At 45.0% G+C, this 21406-nt stretch overlaps 1 protein-coding gene across 5 annotated transcripts in view; it reads left to right on the forward strand.

Moving 5' to 3' along the window:
- The window catches only part of PDE4D (phosphodiesterase 4D), a 606101-nt gene that overhangs the window by 301101 nt on the left and 283594 nt on the right, over positions 1-21406 (forward strand). The window contains exon 1 of one of the 5 annotated variants that reach the window (XM_077936359.1): positions 6821-8776. The exons of the other annotated variants lie outside the window; for them this stretch is intronic. Coding sequence (XP_077792485.1) covers positions 8724-8776 — 53 coding nt within the window. The 5' untranslated portion in view covers positions 6821-8723. Of the gene's footprint in view, positions 1-6820; positions 8777-21406 lie in introns of those variants that run through there. 5 annotated transcript variants of the gene reach the window in all.

A 21406-nucleotide genomic window follows, 5' to 3' on the forward strand; every position in this document is an offset into this window, starting at 1 on the left:
GGTCCCTTCCAACTCTACGATTCTATGGTTCTAGGTGCTCTCTAATACGTGTGCATAGGATGAGCAGTTTTTACTGTTGCGTTTGGATGCAGAACAGAATGAAGATGACTTCGGGTGGCCAGCTATACTTCACCAGAAAAGAGGGCGCTTGGGCTGTGTACACACCATACAACGAATGCACATCTCCCTCACCCCCCAAAAAGAATCCTGGGAACTGTAGTTTGCACTTCTCATATTTACAGTTCCCAGCATCCCAGGCCCTAAGGAAGTCAGATTATCCTCCACCAGGGCCAGGGTCTTCTCAGTGATGGCTCCGACCTGGTGGAATGCTCTGTTCCCATGAGACCAGGGCCCTGCAGGATTTAACCGTCCTTCCGCCTGGCTTTCACTTTGACCTTAGCCTGATCTTTTATTCCCCTTCCTTCCCTCCCCCTCCCCTTTTTATGAAGATTACCCGCTCTGGGATCCCACAGCCAGTGGCGTAGCGTGGGTTGTCAGCACCCGGGGCAAGGCAAGTAATTTGCGCCCCCTAACCCGTGGATTTGCGCCCCCTAACCCGTGGATTTGCGCCCCCTAACCTGTGGATTTGCCCTAACCCCAGATGTTGTGCCCGGTGCGGCTGGCCCCCCCTGCACCCCCCACGCTACGCCACTGCCCACAGCTAATTCTCCCCTGGTCTCCTCGCTGGCCCAGATAAAACTAATTTAGCCAGCTAGCCCTGGTGATCATCTAATGTTTATTGGATGGGTTTCCCCCCCAAATTGATTTTTGAATTCTGAATTTATTGTTATTCACGTTTTATACGGTATTTTACGCTGTTTTTTGTTGCATCAATTAAGTGTTTTAAATTTGTTGTTAGCCCCCCTGAGCCCGGTTTTCTGAACTGGGAAGGGCAGAGTATAAATAAAAAATTACTATTATTATTCAAACTATAATTCTCAGTATTCATGAGCAGGTGGGTGAATGTGCTGTGGGACTGAATTTTTGCTATGGGACTGAATGCTGGAAGGATGTCTTTGAAAGGTTAATGTGCTGATCCAACCTGTATTTTTTGTGGTTCGTTGGTACACTCATACCAGGCAAACAGAGAGTCTCCTGTCTGTGGTGTAAGCATTTATTTATTATTTCTCACTGAGTGCATTTTGAATGCCCTCCCTTAATTGCCCTTATATCAGTTTTACTTGTCACCATTTGTGTTTGTTAATTGCTGCTTTCCTTTATTTTCTTTTAATTGTTTTATCGGGGAGGGAATTGGTATGAAATCAAAAGGTTAAGAATGAGAGATGATCAACCATGAAATTCTCCATCTCCTCAATGAGGGTAGAGAAACTGGGGCAATTAATAGGATATTCAAACCTACTTGCGCTCATTGGGAATAAATAAAATAGGCTGAACCTGTAAATAGGGAGGAATAATGCACCATTACTTCAAGGTATGGGAGCCTCAATAGTGAATGCTTGTCTATCCATAGTAGGCCGGTGTTAGGGCTGGAGTCAGATTCAGGTCAGCACAATGAGGCAAAGTCAGCTGTCAGTGAAGTTAACTCTTTATTCAAGAAAACAGCATGCAACTCAGCAATACTTCCCAGTAGGTCTTGCCCCTATTGCCAGGACTGAAGGACCTTGCTTTCCACACCTCTCTAAGGCCCGTACTCTTCTGGATGTCTCCCAAGCAGTCTCAAACTGCGTCTGTGCACCTCTGGTCTCTGTTCCGCCCTTCTCATTATTCTATGCGTTCGTTGAGACCAAGAAGGGGGGGAACTTGTCACAACAGGAAAAGGAGAGTCCTTGGATTCAATAGCAGCCTCTTAACCCACCTCCTCTGCTTCAGCCTTGGAGTCTGATCTGCTCCTTGTCACCAGCTCTCCCAGCTCACTAAACCTTCAGAATCCAGCGTCTTCTCCCAATCTTCTCCCTCTGACCTCTCCTCAGTGTCCCACCACTGATCCCTTGGCTCTGAGCCTTCCTCCTCTGGGGTTTCCCTGGGGGGTTCCTTGGCTGGTGTCTCCCACCACTCCTCTTCCTCCAGCCAGTCCCTGACAGCTGACTGCTGTTGCAATTGCATTTTCTTATTAAGAAAGATCTGAAAAAGTTCAGGTGGGCAGCATTAAAAAAAAAAAAAAAGAATGGAAATGCAGTGGGACGATGACAAGATTCTCTAGATGCTCTATAAAAATGGGCTAGCAAGGGTGGTAATTCAGGAGAAAAGGGCTAAGATGAGAACCACTTACGCCTGAAGGTAGTGCAATACAATAGGGAATATCCTTGCTGAGACTATATCCAAACAACAGCCTCCGTACAGCTGACTGAATGACTGACTTCCAGACCACAAGGGCAGGAAGCATTCTTGGGGGATGAAAAGAGAGGTACACAGTCTTGCAGCACTGTGCGCCGTAGTCCCAGGGTAGGCGCTTCTCTGCACTTTGTCACATCTGCTGGCCTTGCTAATTCCCTGCTGTGCTCTTGAGCAACTGGAAATCAGTGCTAAGATCATCACAGCCCCTCTGGGACTGGTAGTGATGAAGCCACAAACATCCTCCATCTGGAAGCACCCTGGCAGATTAAAGAGTTTATAGCAAACAACAAGCCAAGCACAGGTCTACAGTGGGCTGTTGCGACATCCACAACTGGTTTGCATGAACCCGAAGAATGATCTGCAAGTCGAGGGCAACATTCAACATTGCTACTGAGTTTACAGCTTCTCATACTGCCTTGGAAGCACTGGCTTCAGAAGGATGTTGACAAAATATAAAGCAGCCTCCACCACTGTGGGCAGGAGGCATTGAGACAGAGTTGCTGCTATTGTTGCTTATTAAATTTGTATACCACCCTTCACCCAAAGATCTCAGGGTGCATAAAAATACAAGATCAAAACACAAAATACATAATAAAACAAGAACAAGACCAAAACAAGCAATCAAAAGTGCATGTGGAAAAAATGGATCTGTTCCAGCCCACATGCACCCTGGTGTGTTCACAGGATGGTATGATGGATGCAGCTTCTTTTGTTCAAGAGGTGAGGCAGAAGCTGCTTTTATTCTGATGAGGCAGATGCTTAATTTTGGAGATGAACTAAAACAGGCATTTGCTGGAGGTGTTTGGATCTTTTGAAGCTGCTGTTCGGGAGATTCTTTTGGAACTCCCGGAGCTTCTGTTAGACCCACAGTGGGGGGAAATGACAGACATGATACAAGTGTCTCTATTTAGTGGGGTTAGGCAAAATTTAGTGGGGTTTGTTCTGGCAAAATACAGGACAAGGCAAGATGGGGCAGTTGGGGGCCGGTTTTTGTTTTCATCTGGTGCTGAAGTGACTTCAAAGCAATCCATTATAATCTAACAGGATAGCCCCTCTGGAATTTGGCGCGCGCGCACACACACACACACACACAAATTTGTTAATCTTCCTGTGCTTGGCTACCTGGAGCTTAAATATATGACCTTTCATGCACCCTTTCAAACACATGCATTGGGAATTTGGCAAAGAGAGAGTGTAACATTTCACATTGAAATACAGGGCAACCCTATGCTATACAGGACAGGTGGCAACACTAAGTGGGATGGAGGTTTTAAACTGAGGAAATGGTGTTGGGAGAAAGGGTTAAATGCCTCATGGTCCCAGAGCTGCTCCTTTACCTTCCTGTCGGAGCAATATCGAACTGCTAGGTTGGCAGGAGCAGGGACGATGAATAGGAGCTCACCCCATCGTGGGGATTTGAACCAACAACCTTCTGATCGGCAAGCTCTAGGCTCTGTGGTTGAACCCACAGCGCCACCTGCATCCCAGCTTCTGCTTTAGGCCCTGTCTAAACTATACCTTTAAAGCAGAATCATACATGGCTTTCCCCAAAGTTTCCTGAGAGTTGTTAGGAGACCCCTAAGTGCTGAAGCAATCAAGGCCTCCTTTCTTGGGAACTCTGGGAATTGTCATGTTCTGAGGAGACTAAGGATCACCTAACAACTCTCAGCGCTCTTAATGAACTACCATTCCCAGCACTCTTTGGGGGAAGCTGTGGCTGTCTGAAGGTGTAGGATGTGCAGGGTGCAACGGGAACAAGGATGCTAGCTCCGACTTTCACCACTGTGAGATGGAGGGCAACAGTCTGAAGCAGGGAAGACTGTATTTGCTTAAGCAGGACTGCTGGGGTGGGACTGTCGTATGCTAACAGCTTCTGCCTCTCTTGTTACGTTATTCACACACAGCCCACCACCACATAAGATCAGGGGTTGGGGAAGTGGTTCCTATGCCATGAGGGCTGCAGTGGCAGAGGAGGACAAATCCAACCCTGACTTCTGACTTCAGAGCAATCTGATCTCTGAGGAAAGCTGAAAGCAGACATGTCAGAACTTCCAATTATGGAAAATATGGCTAATCCAACTAATGAAACACCAAACCTTAAACACCAAAGGCATTAGCAAAGACATCACCACATTTTCCATTTAGAATTGTTTTATTTAATACTCACAACTGCCCATTCTAATAAAGAAGATTAAAATTCAGATGAATGTTAAACATTTATTTCGCTTACTGAGTTGTATAATGTTATTAAGTATTGAGATCCCAGAGAGACACTGACGGTCAGAGTAGATAATACTTAATAGACAATTCTGGGACAAATAGTTTAACTTGTATGGGCAAGTAGTTTAACCTGGAATAACCTGGTAGGCTCCTATGTTAGAATGTTTTGTTTCCTTTCTTTATGTACTGGCATTGGACTTATCTCTTGATATTCATTTGGCCTTGACAATTCAACACCATATGGGGCACTTCTTAGTGAGCAAGAATGGTCAACTCGAAGTCTTTGCAAGAAAGCAAGTTTGGGGGATCTTTTGCAGTGAATGCCGGAGCCCGTAAGCCATGGTCCAATTCCAGTGGTGCTGTTAGATAATTTTAGACTCCGAACCTAATGGTCTTAAGTGGGTTATAGGGCTCCATAAGTGTCATTTCGCTTATTGCAAAACTCTCCTCCTCATCTGCTGAGAGAGGACCTAGACTTTTGTCCCCAAACCCTGACATGACAGTACCACCATCTATTTATTTCCCTGCCCCCCTCTCTTTCATGCATTCCAATTTATGCACACATGGGGGGGGGGAGAGAAATGGTGTGCTAAGAGACAGTGCAAAAAAAGGGAGCAAACAGACACATGCCAAGCTAATCTCTCAGTAACTTTCATGTCAGGGAGCACAGCAGCAGGTGAAGCCAGAGCCAATGGCAGGCAGAATAAGAGAATCACAGAATTGTAGAATTGGAAGGGACCATGAGAAGCATCTAGTCCAACCCCCTGCAATGCAGGAACTGTTTGCCCAATGTGGGGCTCAAACCCATGGCCCTGAGATTAAGAGTCTCATGCTCTACCAACTGAGCTATTCCAGCTTGAGAGCCAGCTGGTTTTGTCCCCGTCCTCTTCCCTGCTTAGTTGTACAACACTGAGACTGAGGAGGAGGAGGAAGCTGATAGGCAGTGCCACTTCCTGGAGTGGCTGTGAGAAGGCAGGTGGGTGAGGTTGGTGGGGCTGTGCCCCATTTCCCCTAAGATACCACCAGCCTCCACCAGGATGGCAGGAGTGCAGCTTATGTGCTTTCCCCTTTGCCTCTGCCTGGGACTGTCTGTGCATCCTGATCAGACTTGTACAGGGATCTGTGTTACTGGAAGGAGGTTACACACAGGAGGTGGGTTGGATAGTGTGATGAAATGAGAATGTTTCTTTTGGTGTATGATCTGTCATGGCTGTTCTTCCCCATTCATTGCTTCATGCTGCAGTGATCATAGAACCATAGAGTTGGAAGGGATCCCAGGGGTCATCTAGTCCAACCCCGTGCAATGCAGGAGTCACAGCTAAAGAAACCTGTTTAAAAACCTCCAATGAAGGGGAGTCCGCCGCCTTCCAAGACAGTCCATTCCAAGTGGAGCAGCACTTACCACCAAGTGCCAGGCACGTGTGAACTCATCCTTGCGTGTTAGTATATATTGATATTTTTACACTCTCCGGCCGGTGGCTGCGGGCTGCGTTTCTTTATTACGCATACTGTTATTTGGGGCAGAATCTCCCTCTCTTGTACTGCGCCAAGAACCCAGACGCTTTTAGGCAATCCCAGCGTTTCAGTCAAAAAATAAAGGGAGGGGAAAAAGGAAGAAAAAAAATAGTGTCGCATCCACGGCGTACAAGACATTCTACAGCAAGATGAGTCATAGCCTTTACCAACAGCTTGGAGAGAGAATGCAGGCTCTGAATGGAACTGGCCAAAGGCTGCGTTCGGCTGAGATGGTGCTTTTCCATTTCATTTTCATTTTGTTTTTCCATTCCGTGTTTTCTTTCAATGTACTTTGCAGAGGTGTGTGTGTGTGTATTCAACCAACCAACCTGCAGCTCAAACGAGAAAGGAAACTGAATCGCAAACGTTTCTTTGATGGAGGCATTTATTATTTCACTACAGTATTCCTTCCTGCTCCTCCAATCTGCACCCCGCTTGACCCGTCATGTATTGGAAATGCAGCTGGGTGGGGAGCGGGGGAGAGAGAGAGAGAAGGAAACTTGGAGCAGCGTGACTCGCCTGGCAATCGCCCCGTCGCCACACCCCCTTCTACCTTCCCGGCGCCCCGGTCTCAGCAGCCGGTGGGGGGCGGGAAGGAGGAGAGCGCCCGGTCTATCTCCTACCAATCGGCGGCAGCAAATGCTTTGTTCCTAACAAAGGCACCTTCGCCCCCAAGATCCCTTTAGTCCCCAATAGTTTGCTGCCTGGTTCTCGCTCTCCGATGACCACAGGGCCGCGGGCTCCTTGGAGAGGCGCGCAGCTGCTGCGCGCAGCAGCCCGGCGCGCCGGCGTAGAGGAAATAGGCAGCGCCAAAAGAGCGCGCTCGCGGCGCCTCTTATCGCGGACACTCCTCGGCAAGGAGCCTTTTATGACCGGGCGAGCCCTTTATGGGATTGTTGTCCTTGTGTGTGACGCTCGTCGTACAGGATTTCCTCCCCAAATAGCTGAGTGGGGAGCCTGATCCGTCACGACGGCTGCTTGGGCGATGCAAAGCCCGGGTGGACCTGGTGAGCGTCCCCGCCCCGCTCCCGCCCCTTAGCGAGGGGGGGGGAGAAACAAAAGAGGGAGGTTGAACGTCATGTCATTCCAAAAGAAGAAGAAAAAAGCAAACCTTGCAAAATAGGCTGGTGGAATATTTGGCGTCTTGCTTGCTTTTAAGCAGCAGGACGCTTGGAAGGTAGGCATGCCGGGTTTTGTGTATTTTAAAATATTTTTTAAAAAAGGCACAGCTCTATTTTCTGCCACCCACCTTTTGCTATAACGGAGCGGCGCCCCTCTCGGAGCCGTCGGTGAAAAGCGCCAGAGGAGCCGCGGTGGCAGGATGGAGAACCCACCTAGAGGGGCCCCTTGACGCGAGCACATCCTCTGTCGGGCAGCCGCGCTCGCTGCAGCCTGGAGCTAATTCTGCTGCACAATTCTCGTGGCACAGACTCGCCTGCAAGTGTCCTGAGCCCTTCCGTAAGAAAAGGAGACAAAGGGGGTCGAAGGGGACGCAGGAGGAGGAGACCAGCAACATCCTGCTGCCTGCTGCATCGTTTGGTCCGGAAGGTCTACGGCTGGCTTTGCCTGAACTTCACGCTCTACCTATCCAAGGATGTGGCCAGACATTCAGGAGTAAGAATAACCGGTGTTGAGAAGCCGATTGCTGGCGGGGGGGAAACTGGGAAAAAAGAAGAGGAGAAACTCCAGGGAAGGGATTCTTTGATTACTTAGGACTTGAAACTCTCCGCCTAATTCTGCCAAGACGTGGAGGTGCACACATAGTTTTAAATGCAAAGTAGAATATTTAGTTAGAAAACAAGGCTCTGCAGCAAAGGAATCGATCACTTCCATCACGACCGTCGGTGTGTTTACTCAGAAGTAAGCCTCAGTGGTTTTAATGGGACTTATTACCTCCTAAGTGTGTGTGGTATTGCAGCATTAGTCATTTTTTCTTCCAGGTAGAAGACAGCTTTATTATGGGGTTAAATGGCAACTTGGAGTGGGATCATGACAACAGCTTCAGTGCATAATGGTATTTCATTGTAGTCTTATCTTATGGAGCAGGAAAATAGCATAACACACTTCCTTAAGGCTCCCTCCTATCAGGCAGAGAGTGGAGAGCCTACATTTCCAGATGAAAAGTTTGCTCCGTATTGGATCAGCTTCCATTCTTTGTCTGGTCTTTCTTGCAAAGAGAGGAAACACAATTAAAGCAACCACTGATGAATATGTGTTTGAGAAGGAAGAAAAAGCAATACTTGTTTCTAAAGGACAGCATGGCAAAACCATGTGAAGTTTTGCATTTCCTCTTAAAAACTGATTTAGCACAGATGGCAAGAAACTCTCTTTTGACTAACCTTTTCTTACTGTCTAAAATGCTGCTGCACAAGAAGATGCTTTAATTTATACCTGGGATTTATCAAGGGGAACCGTTGCCTTCATTTAGGATAAGTTGTTAAACATATATGATTCCTTTTGTGATTTTTAAAAAACGAAATACTAGTGAGTTGCATTAATGGATGGACGCATAGCTAGAAAACCTTCTGGAAATTCTGCCCTTGAATCCTGGAGATTCTCACTTATGTGGAATACAATACTTTTTTGCAATAGCCCATGACACTAACTGATGCTGCAGTTGTTGCGGAATGTATCTATGAATTCCGTAACAGATAAAGCTTTTGGACAAGGAAAAGACTGAGGCCGATAGAACCATGAACATGATGCATGTAAACAATTTTCCATTCAGGAGGCATTCGTGGATATGGTGAGTAAACTGCTGCACACTTCAATGTGGAGTTATCCCAATACTTGTTTGCTGTACGCTGTGACAATCGATTCCTTAGCACCAAGGGATGGCGATGCAAGTGAGGAACTGTAATCGAGAGGTGCATTAAAAATAAATAAATCCCACACTGGGGACGTAATGCAAGTTTTACAACACAAGAGAAACCCAGCAGGGAGAATGTGTACATTTTATGATGTCATTCTTGTTTTTCCTTTAATCCAGCACCATGAAAACACATTCCCTCCCCTTTCTGTCGCCTTGTTGAATTTGATGACTTTAACAGAAAATAGAACTTCTGTTTTTGTTTTAACTCTTTCAAGTCAATTCTTAGGTTCAGTGTTTTTCCAGACAAGTCTTTTCCTGCTTCAGTGAAGGGGTATTTGGTGAAAAGGGCTGTTTTTCCTCCCTTTTCCTTTCTGCTTTTCCTCCTCCTCTCCTCCCTCTGCCCCACCCCCTTTTTGCTAGGGTATGCACCAGAATACGAATGATGCTTTCTCTAAGAAATGCATGCCAAGGGACTATTTTCCCCTCCCTTCTTTTGTGTGCAACGTCAAAGAAACATCAGGGATTAGTTGCATATTTTTATTATTTTTTGCTCCCTTATACAATCCGGGCAGTGTGACTTAATATAACCCTTTCTATTTTGTTATATAATAAGATGGGTTTGCTTACACGGTTGTTAAACAGTATGCTCTAGAAAGTGGATAAATCTGCTTATTCTAGAGCATACTGTTTAACAATGCCTGATAATGCATAGGTATGGGAAGATTTATAAAAGAATGACTAGGATTTTATTTATTTTTTAGTGGTGGGAGGAGGCTTGCTTTCAAAAAGGTCCTAGTACCTATGCATTGTCAGGCATGGCAAGATTCCATGTTATTTATTTAAAAGTGGTGCAGAGAGGGAGCCTCTTGGATTGCTGTAACACATCCATTATGAAGATTATAATGGAGTAACAGGAAGAGGGGTTTTTCCAAGCGACCCAATTAATGTGGTGCTTGGTTAAAAGCTTTATTAATTGATGCTTCTTGTCTTGAATACTGCTCTCCTCAGCACCGAAGCAATACATTTAAAGGCATTGGGTGGCAGCATCAGCATCGCTGAAACATCATACGTAACTGTAGAAATCCAAAATTTCCTTTTCTTCTCCAGTGAACATTTCCACCCTCATCCTTATGTCAGTTTTCCTTACATATACCATTTTTTTATCTGTCACATATAAAAGAGAGCATATGTGATCAGTATATGAGTCATTAAAATATCAATATTTTAAAAGTTATTCCCGTCCCCCTGCATTTGAGTTTCATTTTTCTTCTGCCAGCCTTCTAACTTTCAATCTGTGATAATAAAAGTTCTTTGTGTGTGAAACTGAAGCAGGTGGGAAATTTGATGCAGGGCCTCGCCACCATCAGCTCAGTTCGGGATCATCTTGGGTCAGTGTTGCAATTGTTGCTGTCTTGCCACATATTTATTTACATATCATGGAAAAGACCACTCACACCTGACATTGATCCATTCAAAGGCTGGACAAAGCCCCTGAAACTTTCTGAAGGATTTGCTTTGGCCTGGTCCTGCTACAAATAAGCAGCATACCTAAAGGGAAATTGGTAAATCATGGTTTGCCTTACCGTGAAACATGGAGCTTCAGGCAACGGATTCCAGAGAGATTGCAATTCCCCTCTCTCCATTTTCCATCTGTGTGTGCCATTAAAAAGAAGGAAAAGCTCTAGTTCAGAACAGGTAGGGGTAGCATATTACCATCCCCATTCATGTGCAAAGACTGTCTAAAGCAAGCACTGGGTAAAGAAAGAAAGAAAGAAAAGAAGCTACACTCAAACCTTCGCAGGGGAAGGAAAGTCTTTGTGGATTGAAAAATAAGACCCACAGTGGTCCTGTGAATTAGCCTTCAGGGATGGGGAGCTCTTATGATGGTAGTTGAACTACAGCTCCCATCAGCCCCAGCCAGCATGGTCAGGGATGAAGGGAGTTGAAGTCCATCAACAGCTGGAGGGCCACAGGTTCCACATCTCTGCTTTAGCTGAATGATTCCAAAGCCGCCTTCAGGCACTGAATGGAAAAGAGCTATGTGGCCTTGGAAGCATGACACCTCTGAAGAAGAAGAGCAAGAGCCCTGGGACAAAGGCATGTCAAGTCTATCATCCTATGGAAAAGCCCCCAGGCAGGACATGAGCACAATAGCTCTCTCTCAATGTTATTTTTCAAGTGATTGGTTTCCATAGGCATGCAGCCTCTTATCCTGGATTCAGGCCTGGGTTTGGGATTGGCTTGGCATTGATGGGTTACCTTTATTGGAAGAGAGATAAGGAATGTGACCCTGTTTGTGCTTTTCATATTTGTGTCTTGGGAGTAGAGAGTGGGACACTTGGTTAAAGTGGTTTTGCTTGTATCTGTGGGTCAGTTTCATGATGCAATATTTGCTGACAGTATCTTGGCAGCTTGGCTATTAGGTGTCCCCAGTTCTGTTTAACATGTATAGGAACTTGTGGGGAGATTTGGGGCACAGTGGCATCAACAGGCAGGTAACAGAGAAATTGTCACGGTCCGGTTTACGGGCGGTTGAAGTACAGGCGGAGGACGTCAGGACTGGGGGCAAGACGGTGGGGTGGGAGCAGGAGCAGGAGTCCAGAAGCCAAGGGTCCGAGGGCAGGAAACCAGGAGTCAAGGAGTCAAGGGACTGAGGATCAGGAAGCAAGGAGTCAAGAAGCCGAAGGCAGGAAGCGTGTTGCTGTGGCAAAGAGCCAAAGGGAAATGCTCACCTTATATCCCTTCCCGGCTCTTGCCACCAGGTGCTGTGAGTTACCAACTGGCCTCACCTGTGCCTTTCCTCTTCAGAACAAACTTAGGAAAGCCCCAGTCCTGCGAAGCCCTACCCGTCACAGGGCCTGGCTCCTGCACGCACTCCTGACAGAAATAGGGTGAGGTGGTCATGGACCAGTGGCTGGATGCAGTGTTGGGCTAAATGATGGCCAGTAAGTTGAAACTGAATCCTGACCTGCAGAAGGTAGGTGTAGTTCCTGGTTCAGGAAATTAGGCTCCAGGGCTGGTTCTTGATATGGTTAGACATGGCCCAGCCTGGCTCATTGGCCGCTCTGCCTTTTTCTAACATTGGCTAGGGTGGCTTTCAAATATCTCTTTTCTGTATGCTCTCTACATATGTGTATAATGATATAGGATGCTCAGACTTGCTTTTAGTAGTATCCAAGTGTCATAGCTCAGCAGCAGAGAATATGCTTTTCCTGCAAAAGGTCCCAGGTTCCATCTCCCAACATTTCCAGCTAGGACTAGGATGGGTTTCCCCCTGAAATTCTGGAGAGCTGCTGCCGGTCAACCATGGGCAGTGCTGACTTAGATGAATTAATGATCTGACTTGGTCTAAAGAAGTAGCCTATGTTTCCAAGATAGTTCTTAGAACATGAGACCTAATGAGGAATGGACTCTATGGGTGGAAGGACAGAATTACTTTAGTAGCAATTGGTACAAAGAAATGAACTGGTTGACATGGGGTGCCTGTGATGCCTTGGGGGCACTGCCCATCTTGAGACTCCTGGTCTTATAACCTGGTCACTTGCCATTTCTGAGTGATCTGGCAATGAGAGGAGCAGAAACCTCTTCGCTCCCTTTACCTCTCCCTCTGGAAGGTTGTGCAGATTGAGTCCAAGAGAAAGAGGCAACTTTTGTGGTTGGGGGTGGGTTGCACTCGGGGGGGGGGGCAACTCCATCAAAACCTGGAACTGGCACTGATGGTTTGGGATGACATCGTAAGGCAGGGATGGGGAACCTCCGGCCCTCCAGGTGTTGTTAGACTTTAGCTCGTGTCAGCTCCAGCCAGCTTAGGGATTGATGGTGCTTTAGTCCAGCAACATCTGGTTCCCTACCCCTTCCATAAAGAAAAGGCTGTGTTTCTTGGTGGATTTTTAGTAGTAAGGAAGAACACTGTTTTTACTGGGATAAACTCTGTTGAGATTAGAATGCATTTGTGAAGGATGTTCAGCATATATAGATATATTCTTTATTTCCAACACCTTCAACACTAACAGCTTATTGACTGGATTTCCTCATGCAGCCTTATGATAATACCAAATCAAATAAAAATAAGCATGCTGCTTAATTACAGGATCTACCTTATAGCCAGATAAGGATTGTAGATCTTTTCCTGGTTCTTAATATAGAAGGTAGGTTGTAATACTTTGTGGTTTTGGATGTGATTGTTTGTTCTTCCCGCAGGACAGTGAATAAAAACATTCTATGTATCTTGTACAGCTTTTAGGGAGGAAATGCAGTAAGAATGTGCAGTTCACAATTCACCGGGTTTACACATCTGGGACTCTGTAGAGCTTTAAGTCGAAACCGCCTTATCTGAGATGCAGCCTTGTGAGCTACACAAGTCCTTAGGCTCAGCAGCAGAGCATGTGCCTTGCATGTGTGGAAGGTCCTAGGTTCAATCCCTGGCATGTCCAATTGAAAAATGTTTACTGGAAGAAGCTATACTTGAGTAAGCTGTACTAGGTTAGATGGACAAACTAGTCCAATATGGAGCAAGGCAACCTTCCTATATTCTTTTGTTTCTCCTTGAGGCGTAACAGAAACTAAAAATGCGCAGCATCATGCTGTACAGTTGGTGGACACTATGAAGCCTCTGAGTTGGCTAGGCATGGACTCTGGTCACCAGGACCCTGACCACATGCCCTTGCCTTGCCAGGAGGTGTCTTTTGGCTGTCTTAGGTAATCTGGGATGGGACAGACACACTCCAGCTATTCTTCTGAGCATGACCATCCTCTAGCATGGACTTGATACAGTGTTGGGATGTGTCGCTTAAGATCATGGCCCACTTTGGTATGTTGGCCAGTTTAATACTATACTTGGGTTTTGTTTTGTTTTTAAAACTCAGAATAGGTTGGTTTGCTTATGCTCAAAGGATTGTTGGAAGATTCAAGATGGATAAAAGAAAGTACTTGTTCACACAACAAATGGTGAAACTATGAAACTTGTTCCCAGGGAGACAGTTCAGGCAATTTCATGGAAGAGAGGGCTATTGATGGCTACTAAACACTACACAAATCTGTAGTGGAGTGCCTAAGACAGATGGATGGCGCCATGTACGCCTCCTTCTGGCAACTCCTGCAGCCAAGCTGGTGCCAAATGTATCGCTCTGCTTTGCTTTGGACCACATCAGTGAGTCAGAGAGGAGGGTCTTGTTGCCTGGGCAGCCCAGGATCTCCATACACACTGCCCAGGCTTGCACCCTGGACTTTGGTGCTGCTAATGCAGCAGTTTGACTTCATCCCTGGAGGCACACTCCATTGTCTTTTGAGACAGATGGATGCCAGCCATGCCAACCACAGCTGGAGGCAGCAATGCATCCGAATGCCAGTTTCTGGAAACCACAGGAGGGGAGAGTGCTCTTGTGCTTGGGTCCTGCAATCAGGTTTCCCACAGGCATCCACATGGCCACTGCGAAAACAGGATGCTGGACTAGATCAGCCTGATCCAGCTTCTTCTTCTTACGTTCTTATGTTTTTGCACAAAACTTTGTTGCTACTAGGACATGGTGATGACTGCACTTTTTTTTTTTTAATGTCCCCCACTATGCTTCCATTATGCACAGAGGAAGGGCATGGTTTCCAAGCATCAGTAGCAAGACAATGTGCAGGTGTGTTAGAGAATTGGTTTCATTCATATGAATAATACAATAGTTATCATGTATTGTTAGCAAGACATTTGACAGTCTGTCTTTCACTTGGTATTCACATTGATGGGCATATTTGTAAAACACTCTCCTGAAAATGTTGGCTGAAAAGGCTGCTATAAGAAGAGATATAATGAAATATTAATAGGAAGCATGGTCCTTAATAGGAAATGTGGTCCTTAGGGCATTTTGTTATCCTAGTTTTAGTTCTGTTCTGTTTGGCACATTTCTGCATAACTTAGAAAACGTGTTCATGAGATCGGCAGATGTCATGGCACTGAGAGGGATTGCATCAACCTCCAAGCCTCAAATTGTCATGTTAATGTGGACAGTTAGCTTGTAAGTATGCCAAAACCTTATAACGATGAGTGCTAATCCTGGCACATTCTGGGACAAAACAAATGAATATAAGTGAAAAATGGAAATTAATATTAAAGACTAATGGGGAGAGACAGGCGGAGGACTTAAAATGGTCAGTCAGTTGAATGGAACATGAGTCAGCTATGAGTCAGAAGAGGGGAGAAACCTTGTAATTAACGACAGAGAGACAGAGTAGTATCCAAGGCATGAGGATTAGTAAAGGTCTACTTCACACTGCCTTGGCCCCAGCTAAGTACTGTATTTTTTTATTAAGGAAGAAAGCAGTGAAATTAGAGTGAATTGCTATAGACAATAGGACAAAAGGCAGTGGATTCAAAAAGCAGGAAAGTGTATTTTAAAGGAGTTGTGTGGTGGTGGTGGAACATAGTAATTATGAAAATAATTGCCCAGTCAAGCAGGTGATCAGTGGTGTACTGGTAAATGCTGAAGTGCAGGGTCTCATTGCGACGGCCCCCATAGCTCTACCCCAGAGGAAAGCCCAGAATTGAAGACTGCTGCATCCAACTTCTATTTAATCATTATCTTCCTTCTCTGAGCTCACCTATGCTAGTTTGTTATAAACAACAACAGTGAATCTCGAAGGACTTTCTAGAGAAAGGAGAGTCTGTCGTTTACTCTGGCGGATGATTTATTTGTTTATTTATTAACCGCCCTTCACCCCAAGGTCCTAGCGTGGTTTACAACATTAAAACACAATATAAAAAACAGTTTAAAGCAACTTAGTCACAGAAAAACAAGGTGGGTCCTAAAAACATATGCCTCAAGTGTCAAAAGCCGAGGGAAAGAGGTGCATATCTTAAGCATTCTCCGGAAGCTGTACAATGAAGGTGCCACACGGACCTCTGTGGGGAGGGAGTTCCCCAGTTTGGGGGCCACCACAGAGAATGCCCTCTCCCGGCCGTCACTTCTCCCTCCCCAAGCGTCTGAGGGTGGAGGAACTACCAAGAGGACCCCCTTTGCCAATTTCAGCAGCTAAGAGGGTCTGTAGGGAAGGAGAAGGTCCTTTAGACATTTATGGATTGGAACACCAACATGAGCACATTAAATTGGGCCTGGGAACGAAATGGCAAACAGTGCAGCTGTTTTACAGCTGTTTTAAAGCAGCTAGTAATCTGGCTGCCGCATTTCAGATCAGCTGAAGTTTCCAAGTTGTCTTCCAGTGCAGCCCCATGTAGATGATGTCGCTCCTGTTTCACCCTCATGTCCTCCCTCCACTGCACCACTGTGGGAGTAGCTCATTAATAAGGCAAGGTTGATTTACACCCGTGGTTCCCAGACCTTTTTCACGCCGCCACCCCCCACCCCGTTGGTTCCATAGAGTCATCCCCATCGCCTCCCACTCTACTCTATAAAAGGCATTACTCAGAATGGCAGTTTGCACAACCCAGTAAGGAAAAGAGTAACAGAATACATTTCAAAATAGCACCAATTAATTGCACATTTGTTCAGAACCCAGTTTAAACTATTCAGTTTAATTATTTCAGCAAAATGGATGAACTTAATCCAGCTTTTCCAAGTCTGATAATCATTTGCTTACTCGGTGAGAGATCATAGAATTGTAGCGTTGGAAGAGTCCACGGGGGTCATCTAGTGGAAGCTTTTGCCCAAAGTGAGGCCCCACCCCTGCCATTAAGTGTCTCATGCTCTACCAACTGAGCCATCACTTCTGTTTACTTGCTGGTCTTTTGCAAACTGCATATACAAGCCTGGTCTCTCACCTCCTAGCCCAGCACTAAGCTTTATATGGAAGTAAGCAGTGTGTGTCATTGCTTTGTTCCTTGGCATTTGAGGACCTGGCTAAAAGAGCCCTGGCCAAAGATTTCTGCCTTTTGGCTTGCATGGCCCACAGTCCATCCCCCCCCTCTAACCAGCTGTTCTTGTTATGCAGGAAACAAGGGTTTGGTGTCTGGCGCGTGGCCTGAACCCTGTCTCTGGCAGACACAAGATATGGCGAAGGAGTTCCTTGTTTCAGGCTGGGAATTGGACCTTGCCCATCCATAAAAATAGCCGTTAAAGGCTTGACGAAACCAAATCTAGGCTGGTTAAAAATGTTTGCATGCAGTACTTTTCAGATGGGGCTGGTAAATGGGAAAGGTACGTAATCCCGAGGCTCAATACCAATCTTAATATGCTTCGCTCACTGTTAAGGTCACTGCTCAAATGCAGTAAGGCACCTTTTCTGTGTGCAACGGAGCACAATATAATAATAAGCATTCTGATATAATTCTGGTTCTTTTTTCTTTCGATTTTGCTCAAAGAACCTATCTTTTCAGTTCTATTTACAGCTAGGTAGCCGTGTTGGTCTGCCATCGTTGAAACAAAATTTAAAAAATCCTTCTAGTAGCACCTTAGAGACCAACTAAGTTTGTTATTGGTATGAGCTTTCGTGTGCATGCACACTTCTTCAGATACACTGAAACAGAAGTCACCAGACCTTTATATATAGTGAGAAGGTGGGGAGGGGTATTACTCAGAAGGGTGGTGGGAATGGGTGATTGGCTGATAGGTGTGGTAAACCTGTTGATGACTGTTAAACGACTGCAATAGGTCTCTAAGGTGCTACTGGAAGGAATTTTTTTATTATCTTTTCAGCAACAGCTAAAGAACAATTTGCTTTCTAGCTGCAGCAGCAGCAGCAATGGATCAACAAGCAAACACTTGTTTCTCCAATGCTTCTTATAGGGTTCTTCCAAACTAACCCCCCCCCCCAAACCATTTTGCATGTGAGATTCAGGTGCATATCAGCAAATTCAGGTTATGCAATGAGAATTAACAACATGAATTTTGCGGTAAGGAAGATGACAGGGCAATGCTTGAGAAGCTGTGGAGTAACACCTGCTTGAGGCAATGTTGTGTAACAGATCGGAATGAATGGTCCAGTGGCAGCCAACGTCATCTAACCACCCTGCAAGCTTTGTGCCAACAAATTTGGATGAACGCTCATTGAATGGGTTGTATGAAAGGAACCCTAATAACACACTGCTCTCTTTATAAAGACTTTCATTTGGGCAACAGATATGTGCCCGTAACTAACTTGGTCCAAAGAATGAGTTTACATTGCCGCTGGACGAGCCCATTCCTAGCACAACTCTGCTCCTAGCAAAGTAGAATAGAGTTTCACAAGAGTATGGTAGGGAAACTCCAGGCTTGTGGAACCTACATTGCAGTAGTGCCCTGTTTGCATCGCAGTGGAGTAAATCTGTTGCTCCTGTCAGTATTCTCCCATCCTTGCTTTCACCCTGCCTCTGCCTAGTCCAGTTAGGCTGCAGTGATACAGGCGTTGACTCTGCCCTGCTACTTGGTTTGTTTGTTTGTTTGTTTACTAGAACCTCGAAATGCACTGACCAGATCAGTGAAAGACATGCATTTAGCATTAAAGAATTCTGAGCCCCAAAATTTATTTGAGTATTGGAACTCGATGAAGCTCATGGTTCTTCCATTCCCCATCTGACTTCACTTCAACCATAAAATTTCAGAAGAGGGAATATTTTGTTACTGCTATCATTAAGCAGTCCTTCCTAACTTACCAAGTCACCTGGAAATCTACCCATAGATTGAGAGATCTACGTTCTGCCCACGCTTGTCTGGGAGAGAACTCTGCCTCCATCCCAACAAACAAGCACAGATTCCCTTCTGGAGCTTTCACTTTATTTATTTGTTTAAATATTTAAATGGAACATTTTGAGCCCCCCCCCCCAAACCCAACAACAAAACAGTGTAGGAGCCATGTTGGTCCATAAAGGGGGGGGGCAAAAGTTACCTAAATGTCAGTGTTGTTATTATGAGCAACCAAATGTCACTAAATACTGAAGATGCTTTCAGGTTCTCCTAGATGGCTAGATGTTAAAAAAAGCCGTCAGAGGAGGGGAAAGGGGGGAAAACACACACATTTGGCTTGATGGTGAAGATGCAAGGTCTGCATTTAGTCACAGTCTGAAGATGGAGTTCAGGAAGAGATAGCAGAAGAAATTGGATTAGGCAGGCTTTACTCAGTGCTTTGCAGGTTTCAGGTTGTACCTATGACTGCACAAACAAAGAAACAAGTATTGGCTGATAACCCTGGTGTTGTTTTTTAAAAAATAATAATAAATAAACCCATCAGTTACCTGGCTTTTTGTACCATACCATTCAAAGGCAAATCGCAACATAAAAACTGGATACAGATTTTTTTAAAAAAAACAATAACCCAGAGATGGAAGGAAGACATAGTCCCTACCAGAGAAGAATGGCAGATAAAATTGATGGATTGACAAATGACAAAATGACAAAATGACAAAAATGATCTGAAGAAATAGAAACCAGGAAGACCTAAGGAATGGGGGAAATATATAATTCACCTTAGAAATCGCTGTCAATTATTAAAATTATTAGTACGATTGGGATGTTACTTGTAGTTGAATGTTGAATTATGGTTGTAATGGAGATTTAATAGATTTGGATTAACAGAGAAGAGGCAGGAGGAAAAAAGTTAACATAAGTACCCACAAAGGGGAGGGTGGAAGTCCAGGTGAATCTATGAGATTCTCTTTTTATTTTGGTTGTTTGACAATTGTTTGTAAATTTCAAAATCTGAAAAATTATTTTTTTAAAAAATACAACCCACAAAAGTATTTCTTTGTATTTTTTAAAAGCAGCTTCAAAACCCTGTTTTAAAACCCAGATATTTCCTATAATAAAATTGTATTTGCTACTAGAAATACAACAGCAAAGGGTGCTCTTTTGGGGGGGGAATGGGAGTTCCTGAGAGTGGCAAAGGCCTTAGTTAACCTGTCCTGCTGTATCTCAGATAGTGTGGGGTTCCTAAGCAGAGAAGTAATAGAACTGCAGTACTGACATCTTTTGCCATGTCAGCCTTGCAGCTAGAGCCTGTTCTTGGAGTTCATCTGTGGGCATCATGTGTTGTTTCCTTGCGCTGCAGTCACCTATCGGTTTATTACCTGTAATAAACAAGCCACTTATGTTTGACTAATTAGATCTAAGCCAGTAAACGGCTTTGATGCAAGTATTCCCCCTTAATTGAATAAGTCTTCTTCTAACAACACTCAAGTAGGGCATGACTTTCTAAGGACTGTTTTGACTACCGTCGAACAACTTGCAGTGCCAGGCTAGAATACAAACAGGATAGCTGTGCAAAGTGATGGCTAATGGAAATTTCCTTTCATTTTAAACTTGGCAATGCTCAGATTTCAATTCTCTTACAATGCAGTCATATCTATCTATCCAGAAGTAAGTCACAGTGAGTTCAGCGGGGCTTATTCCCATGTATAAGTGGGTACAGGATTGCAGCCTTAAGGGTGTTAATTAAATGCCACATGGCGTTTCCGTGCGCTGCTCTGGTTCTCCAGAAGCGGCTTAGTCATGCTGGCCACATGACCCGGAAGCTGTACGCCGGCTCCCTTGGCCAATAAAGCGAGATGAGCACCGCAACCCCAGAGTCGGCCACGACTGGACCTAATGGTCAGGGGTCCCTTTACCTTTACCTTTATATGCTCTTCTCTGTCACTTCTGCATTGCTTTTCCCATTCCCTGCCCACCCTCTCCCAAAAACAACAACATGGCAATGATGCACTGTTGATCACATTCTTGACAATTCGCCCTTCTTTGGGATCAAGAGAAGGAAAAAAGCAGAGTGCAACAGACTCAAGCCCTGATTGATTGCAGCTCCTTGCTGTTTTCACGACTGGCTGGCTCCATCCTGTTCTTACGTCACATTGTTCTGACAGCCAGGGTGATGTAGTGTTTGCTGCACTGGGAGCAGGAAGAGATCTGTGTTCAGGTCTTCACTTAACCAAACAAAGCTTACTGAACGCTGGGCCAGTTTCACCCTCTCAGACCAAGCTGCATCTCAGAATTGATGAAACAAGTAACCACTTGTTGCCTTGAATACTTTGCGGAAAGGTGGAATATAAATAAACAAATAGTAATCAAAATTAAAAAAAACACCTGCAACAGAATTTTGCAGAGTGGAGTGCTGCTGTTTAGGATTCTGGCTACTTCATTCCATTAGACTCCATTCCTTCTCCCATCTTCTGGTTTTCCATCTCTCTCCTGTCCAGCAGTCAGCATTCCTTGGCCACTGAATAGGCTCAGTCCTTAATGAATGGTTTTGTGGTGGGTCGCTCCTCCCTCTTTCATAAACTTTCTTTTGTACTTCTCTTGTACTTCTGGTAACTCTGGGATTCTTCTAAATCCTGCTAATATCTCCTTCTGTGTGGGTGGTGCTGGTCTGGTCATTTAACCCATGGCACTAAAAACCCACACATTGAAATTAGAGGGAATGTCGTGCGTTGTCCTAAATTTCTAGAAGGAATGATGGAGCGATATAAAAAAATGCATGGAACCACACTTGAAGTTTATGCCAGGAAAAATAATAATAATTCTCTAATGAGCATATAAATGAGTAAATCTTCAGGTAGATATCCACAGCAGAGACCTACCTTTTGGCCAGTACATCAGAGCTGAATTATTCTCTTCTTAATGCAGGCAAGTTGGGTTATTTCGTTCTCTTTTTTCTTTTTTG

The sequence above is a fragment of the Podarcis muralis genome, chromosome 11, assembly GCF_964188315.1.
Source record: "Podarcis muralis chromosome 11, rPodMur119.hap1.1, whole genome shotgun sequence".
Classification (NCBI taxonomy): Eukaryota; Metazoa; Chordata; class Lepidosauria; order Squamata; family Lacertidae; genus Podarcis; species Podarcis muralis.